The sequence below is a fragment of the Carlito syrichta genome, unplaced genomic scaffold, assembly GCF_000164805.1.
Source record: "Carlito syrichta isolate Samal-C Ts95f unplaced genomic scaffold, Tarsius_syrichta-2.0.1 Scaffold316282, whole genome shotgun sequence".
NCBI lineage: Eukaryota > Metazoa > Chordata > Mammalia > Primates > Tarsiidae > Carlito > Carlito syrichta.
The window spans coordinates 160,875-168,326 of NW_007260378.1; the positions used below are offsets into that span (position 1 = coordinate 160,875).

Genomic DNA, 7,452 nt, shown 5'->3' on the forward strand with positions numbered 1-7,452 from the left:
CCAAATGAGCGCAGTATGAAAAAAAAATTGACTAAAAATGAGTTAGAAATATTAACTCATTGTAGACTGGCCTTTCTTTTATTTATTTATTTTTAAGTTAGAGTCTCACTTTGTTGCCTAGGCTGGAGTGCAGTGACACACTCACAGCCACCCCAGTGTTGACCTACTGGACTCAGGCAATCCTTTTGCCTCAGCCTTACAAGTAGCTGAACTACAGGTGTGCACTACAACGCCCAGCTAATTTTTGATATATTGTAGAGAAAAGGTCTCACCAAGTTGCCCAGGTTGGTCTTGAACTGTGAGTTCAGGCAATCCTCTCACCTCAGCTTCCCAAAGTGCTAGGATTGCAGGCTTAAGCCACCTCGCCTGACCTGGCCTTTCTTTCTTACTTTCTTTTTTTCTTCTTACAAAAGTGGTTCACACTAAACATCTACTGCATCTTGTTCATTTGCATTTAATACACACTGAAACACTGAACATTTTTTTTCTTTTGTCAGGTCTCTCTCTGTCGCCCAGGCTGGAAGGCATGATCATGGCTCACCACAGCCTTAACTTCCTGGGCACATACAATCCTTCCACCTCAGCCTCCCTAGTAGTACTGCAGGCACACACCACCACACCTGGCTAATTTTTAAAAATTTTTATAGAGACAGGGTCACACTATGCTGTTCACGCTGGTCTCAAATTCCTAGACCCAAGCAATCCTCTCAGTTTGGCATCTCAAAGTACTGTGATTACAGGCATGAGCCACCATGCCCCGCCGTTGAACATCTTTTTTATGCAGATCATCCTAGGTGTATCTCTTGCCTTTCTAAATCTCTGAGTGGTATACCCATGTAGGGATGCACGTTCCGCCATTGGTGGACAGTTGGAGAGTTGCCAGGGTGTGGCTTTTTCACATGATGCCACAGTGAATATACAGGTAAATGTGACTTTGCATATTCACACCAGGATATCTGAAGGCTAGGTCCAGGAAGCAGGACTGTTAGACTGCAGAATCTACTCCGTTTTTTTGTTTGTTTTTACCAAACCCTTTGTTTCCCCCCCACCCACACCACAGAGTTACGAGGAGCAGGAGCTTCTGCGCCTCATCTACTACGGGGGCATCCAGTCAGAGATCCGTAAGGCCGTGTGGCCCTTCCTCCTGGGTCACTACCAGTTTGGGATGACGGAAACAGAAAGAAAGGAGGTTGGTTACCTGCTATGTGGGCAGTGGGGTCTTTAGCAACAAAAACAGCCAGATACAATGGGGCTGGGAGAGCTCTGGCTTCATGCAGGACCAAGGAGGGGCAGAGAAATACGGGGGAGGTGGGACGCTCAAGGGTAGCTCTGTCCTATAGAGAAAACACAAGACACGTGCCGTTTTTCAGGTAAGCTTTGAGATCCAGTAGATTCATATGCAGTTATAAGAAATAATGCAGAGAGATCTTATCTATCCTTTATTCAGTTCCTTCCAGTGGTAACATCTTGCAAAACTGTGATGTCATACAATATCACAATTAGGGTGTTGATATTACTACAATATAGTAATCTCATTCAGACTTGTCCAGTTTAACTTGTACCTGTGTGTGTTTGTGTGTGTGTGTTTAGTTCTCTAGAATTTCCTCATATGTGTAGATTTGTCTACCACCACAGTCGACATAGAGAACATTTCTAATGTTATAAGAACCCTCATGTTGTCCTTTTAGAACCAGACCCACCTCTCTGTCACTGCTACCCTTGTCCCTAACCCCTGGAAACCACTAAGAATATGTTCTCCCTTTCTATAATTTTATCATTTCAAGGATGTTGTATAAATGAAATCATATAGTATATAATGTTTGGGGATTGACTTTGTTCAGCATAAATCTCTGGAGATTCATTCAAGTCGTTCCATGTATCAAGAGTTGATTTCTTTTTATGGCTGAGTAGTATTCCCTACATGAATGAACCACAGTTTAACTGTCCCACTGTTGGTGAATAGATTAGTTGTTTTTATTTTTTTTTAAGCTATTACTAATAAAGTTTCAATAAACATCCATGTACAGGTTTTTATGGGAATATAAGCCATCATTTAATTTCTCTGGGATAAATAAGCAGGAATGCAGTCTGGGTCACATGGTAGGTGCATGTTTAGTTTTCTAAGAAATTGCTAGACTTTCCTGGTGGCCTGAGCCTGTAATCCCACCTGCTCAGGAGGCTTGCTTGAGCCCAGGAGTTTGTGTCTAGCCTGGATACACAACATAGCATTACTGAAACACCAGGGGTTCAGTTGCCACACAGAAAGCCAATTGTTGATAAAATTAATATTGCTGGTGAAAAAGGCTTTTTATTTGGGTGATATTAGCCAAGGAGACTGGGAGATTGAGTCTCAAATCTACCTATCCCCCCACCAACTGAAGTCAGGGCTTTACACAGTAGGGCAGGAATGTAGAAAACAGGAACTTGGGAGAGATAAGGAAGAGGAGTTGGTTAAAAAGAAATAGGAGGGGTAAAGAAGAAGAGGTGACAAACAGGTGGATTTTGACATCTCATTGTCTGGATGAGGTGATCTGGTGAGTTTCAGTTTTTTGATACAATAGGCCTGAGGTTTTGTTTTCTGAGAAAGGAACTCAGAATCTAAGACAAATATATGCTTCAAGCATTAAGGGCAGGAACGTCAGCTTATGTGCTTCCCAAGAAAGAAACTCAGATAAGACAAATGTATGTTTCAAGCTTTACTACCAGGAGGGTCAATTTCTATGTTTATTCAAAGACCTGTAACCATTAGTTCTATGGGGAAGTTAGGCCAGTTTCAATAGCGAGACCCTGTCTCTAAGGAAGGAAAAAAGAAAGAAATTACCAAACTTTTGCAGTGGCTGTACAATTTTATATTGGCACCAGCAATATATGAGTGACCCATACCTGCTCTTCACCAGAGTTTGGTGTTGTCACTGTTTCTCATTTTAGCCACTCTCATGTGTATATACACAATATTTTGTTGTAGTTTCAGTTGCATTTCCTAATTGGCTGGTGAGGTTGAACTATTGTATATGTTTATTGCCATTGTGTGTCTCTTCTGGTGAAATGTCTGCTCATGTCTTTTGTCCATTTCCTAAATGGGTTGGTTAGTGCTTTACCGTTGTATCTGGGAATTATGTATATGCCCTAGATAACAGTCCTGTGTCAAATATGTGGTTTGCAAATATTTTCACCCAGTCTGTGGTTTGTCATCTTTTTATTTTTATTTATTTATTTTTTGAGTTGGAGTCTCACTCTGTTGCCCAGGCTGGAGTGCAGTGGCACGTTCCTGGCCACCCCAGCATCGAACTGCTGGGCTCCGGCGATCCTTCCACCTCAGTCTTCCAAGTAGTTAGAACTACAGGCGCGTGCTACCACCCCCGGCTAATTTTCCCAAAGTCCTGGGATTACAGGCTAAGCCACCGAATGTGGTCTTGTCATCTTTTTTAAATGGTTTTTTGCAAAACAAATTTTTAAATTTTTGATGAAGTTCAATTTATCAATTTTTTGATGGCTTGTGCTTTTGAGGTCAAATCTAAGAGTATTTTCTCTAGCCCTAGATCCTGAATATTTTCTCCTATGTTTTCTTCTAAAACTTTTATGTTTTATATCCAATGTGAAATATTTTGAGTTCATTTTTTATGTGGTGTGTCGCTTAGGTCAAAGTTAATTTTGTACTTATAGGTCCAATTGCTTCAGCAACATTTGTAGGAAAAAAGTTCTTCTTCCACTGACTTACTTTTGCACCTTTGTCAAAAAACAGTTGGACATTTGTCTGAGTCTATTTCTGGGTTATCTATTCTGTTCCATTGATCTATGTATCTGTCCTTCTGCTAATGCTGAATACTGTCTTGGTTACTGAAACACATGTATAATTTTAAATGTTTTAGTAGTCACATTTTTAAAAGTAAAAAGAAACAGATGCAGTTAATATTTTTAAACTTTTAATTTTGAAGTAAAGGTGGTTTCTGACTTACAATGACCAGACTTAAAATTTTTCGACTTTATGATGGAATGGTATCATGTACATTGAAGACTCAGAAGGGGGAGGGGAGAAGGAAGGGAGGGATGAAAAATCAACTGTTGGGTACAGTGTGCCTAGGTAGGGGTGGTGGGCACACCTAAAGCCCAGACTTCATCTCGGCTCTACAATGCATCTATGTAACCAAAAGCCATTTGTACCCCCTAAAGCTATTGAAATTAAAATTTTTAAAATCATCTCAGTTCCAGTGTGAGGTCCCTTTAAATTTCACCTGTGCCTAGTGTGTCCCTGGGCAAATAGTAACTGAGGATTCTGGTATGCTGGGCTCTGTGCTCAGCACCAGAGACTCAGAGGTGAAGTCCTTGCTGGTTTTGTGGGGAAGTTGGCTGTCAGTGGTAGGACTGAGGCAATCCTGAGGGCTGCAAAAACCTGTAAGAGGCACCTAAGCCAGGCAGGAAGGGAGGCTGGTCAAAGAAGCTTCTGGAGAAGCTGGTTACACCCAAATTCTTTGAAGAAGTTCCAGGCCAAGAGGGTGAGGAAGGGCTTCAAGGAAGAGGGGGCAGCAAGAGCAGAGGCCTAGAGGGGAGCCAGCATGTTGTGGCATGTGTGTGTCTATGTGGGGAGGAGCATGGTAAACGTATGTTGCTGGGACATAAAAGCTTGAGGGGTGAAGGCCCCAGTGAGAGGTGAGGCTGGAGAGGAATCTGGGATCATGGCTGCCGAGTGGTAGATAGATAGGAAGGATAAGCAGGATGGGGCTGCTGGGACCATGCATCCCGGTGAGGGGTGGCAGAACCCTGGCCTAGGATGACAGTGGGAATTGGGAGGAGAGCAGGGCGTAGAGGAATCTTAGGGAAGTCAGTGAGAGGGAGCTGCTCCAGCCAGCCCCTTCAGCATAGTGAGCCCAGAGCTCCTCTCTGGAGTCCCTGAGTAGCCACAGGAGAGGGCAGAGCTCCCCACCCTCTCTTTCCACATCCTGCCTCTCCACACTTTATAACAACTTGTCTGCCCCACTGGTGCTCAGAGGTCTGGCAGGTGCAGAACCTCAGTTATCCGGGCTGTGTAACCCAGGAACAGTGAAAACTCCCCAACTTTTTGCTGAAATCCCACAAGGAAAGAGCTTGAAATCTGTGGCCCTTCTGTGAGGCAATTGCTGTAAGGAAAGGACATGGATTGGTTTTATCAATCTGCATATCCTACACATCTGTAGCCCATGTTGGGCATGTGGGAGGCCCTCAGTGCATGCTGTGAGTCAGTGGATAGATGGATGAATGTCAGCATCTTGCTCATCTTATATTCCATATGCCTAGCTTGGTGCCTGGCACACAGTAGGTACTTATAGAATTAAATGAATGAGAGAGGGAAGGGAAGAAGAGAAATGGAAGGGAGGGAGGAAGGGAGAGAAATCTTGAAATGAAGAAGTTGCCTTTTTCCTTTTGTGTGTCTTCCAGGCCTAGCCAATGCTAGGTGCCATGCAGTAGGTGGTCAGTTAATTTCTGTTGGATGTTAACTGTGTGAATGTTGAATGGGTCAGAGCTATTCTCTTCCAGGTTGGGCTGGCTTTCCCCAGGGGCCCCAGCATCTTGGGTGACCTTGAATCTGCCCTGGCAGGTGGATGAGCAGATTCATGCCTGCTATGCACAGACCATGGCCGAATGGCTGGGCTGCGAGGCGATCGTGCGGCAGAGGGAGCGGGAGTCCCATGCGGCAGCCCTGGCCAAATGCTCCTCGGGGGCCAGCCTGGACAGCCACCTGCACCGGATGATGCACAGGGACTCCACCATCAGCAATGAGGTGATGGGCATCTGGCCTCAGGGAACAAGGGGGGTGGCGAGGGCCAGGACCTGCTCTGCCAGGCTGTTCTAAGTGTGGTGGAGGCTGGGTGTCTGGGGCTTTGGGACACTCTCACCCTGGCTTTGTTTTTTGGTGGTGGGGAGTGATTTTGGAATCAGACCTGGGTTCAAACTCCAGTCCCACCATTTTCTAGCTCTGGGGTCTCCCTACAAGGACCTTTTCTTTTGGGCCTCAGTTTCTGCATCTGTAAGATGAGAATAATCAGGTGTATAGAGGAGATTTGTGTGCAGCTCCAACAGGATAAGGTATATAAAGTGTCTAGCACAGTGCCTGATTTTCATTGAATAAATGCTTATTGAGTACCTACTACTACATGCCTGGTACTGTCAGGAATATTCTGGAACAGCAGGAATGTTCCAGTGACCAAGGCACCTATGTCTGCCTCCCAGAACCTCCAGTCAACAGCTCAAAGCAGGTGCTCAGATACAAATTAGTTCTCTCCACCAGCAATGTATCAGTCATCAACTGCCACAATAACACTGCATAACAAACAACTGCCAATAGTCAATGACTTCCAACAATTAACATTTACTTTTCCTCACAAGTCTGTGAGTCAGGTGGGCGGTTCTACTCTGAGCCAGGCTCCGTGGGGCCTCACTCTGGTGCTTGCTGTCAGTTACTGATCAGCTAGAAGGTGATCTGAATTGGGCTCTCTCTCCACCCTGGGGTGACTTGGCTGTGCTCCACATGTCTCATCACCCAGCAAGCTAACCTAGGCATGTTCTCATGGTGAAAGCAGATGCTAAAGAGAGAAAGCAGAAACGCTCACATGTGTTTTAAGCTTCTGCTGGATCATCCCATTGACCGAAGCAAGCTGATGGCCAAGAATACAGCAGAGTAGACAGGGACTATGAGGTTATGGACAAAAGGCCCATATACAGGAAGCAGGTTAAAAAATCGAACTATTAATACAACCTGTTACTTTGACCTGAACTAAAATATTAGACAGGAGTCTCCAGTACAGAGTAGTTAAAGGTGGGGTGCAGAGGTGGGAGGTGGGGCCCAGAGGCCAAAGCGGTCTCTGAGGAGGCTTTGAGGAGCAGGGAGTAGCCCCCTTTCATTTTACAGCTAGATGCTAAGGCCTCAAGAGAGGATTTGTACAAGTCAGGAACAGATGAAACCAGACTTCCTGGCTCACAACCTGGCAGTCCCTTCCATGCCGGGCCAGGATGCAGTCTCACCCTTTCGCCCCCCTGCTCCTCCTTCTCTCAGTCCTCCCAGAGCTGCAGTTCGGGCCACCAGAACATCCGCCTGCACAGCGACTCCAGCAGCAGTACACAGGTGAGCGTCCAGAGACCCCACTCTCTCCTCACCTTGCCCCTGGCCCTCCCTTCCATCTGGGGGAGTGGGATCTGATGACCATCATCTGCAGGTCACTTTTTGGTTTATTTGCTTCAGATTTTTACATTAGCACTAAAATTAGATTTTTTTTTTTGAGTTGGAGTCTCACTCTGTCGCCCAGACTGGAGTGCAGTGGCCGCTTCCGGCCACTGCAGCCTCGACCTGCTGGGCTCCGGCGATCCTTCCGCCTCAGCCTTCCGAGTAGCCGGAATTACAGGCATGTGCTACCGCACCCGGCTGATTTTTTGATATATTGTAGAGATGAGGTCTCACTGCCCAGGTGGGTCTAGAATCCG

General features: G+C 45.5%; 1 protein-coding gene across 4 annotated transcripts in view; it reads left to right on the forward strand.

Annotated features, from left to right (window-relative positions):
* SGSM1 (small G protein signaling modulator 1) overlaps window positions 1-7,452 on the forward strand; it is a 70,657-nt gene that overhangs the window by 43,842 nt on the left and 19,363 nt on the right. For 2 of the 4 annotated variants that reach the window (XM_021706997.1, XM_008074040.2), the window contains 3 exons: window positions 1,061-1,189; window positions 5,573-5,755; window positions 7,028-7,096. In XM_021706997.1, coding sequence (XP_021562672.1) covers window positions 1,061-1,189; window positions 5,573-5,755; window positions 7,028-7,096 — 381 coding nt within the window. The remainder of the gene's footprint in view (window positions 1-1,060; window positions 1,190-5,572; window positions 5,756-7,027; window positions 7,097-7,452) is intronic. The other 2 variants (XM_021706999.1, XM_021706998.1) reach the window with 1 other exon arrangement.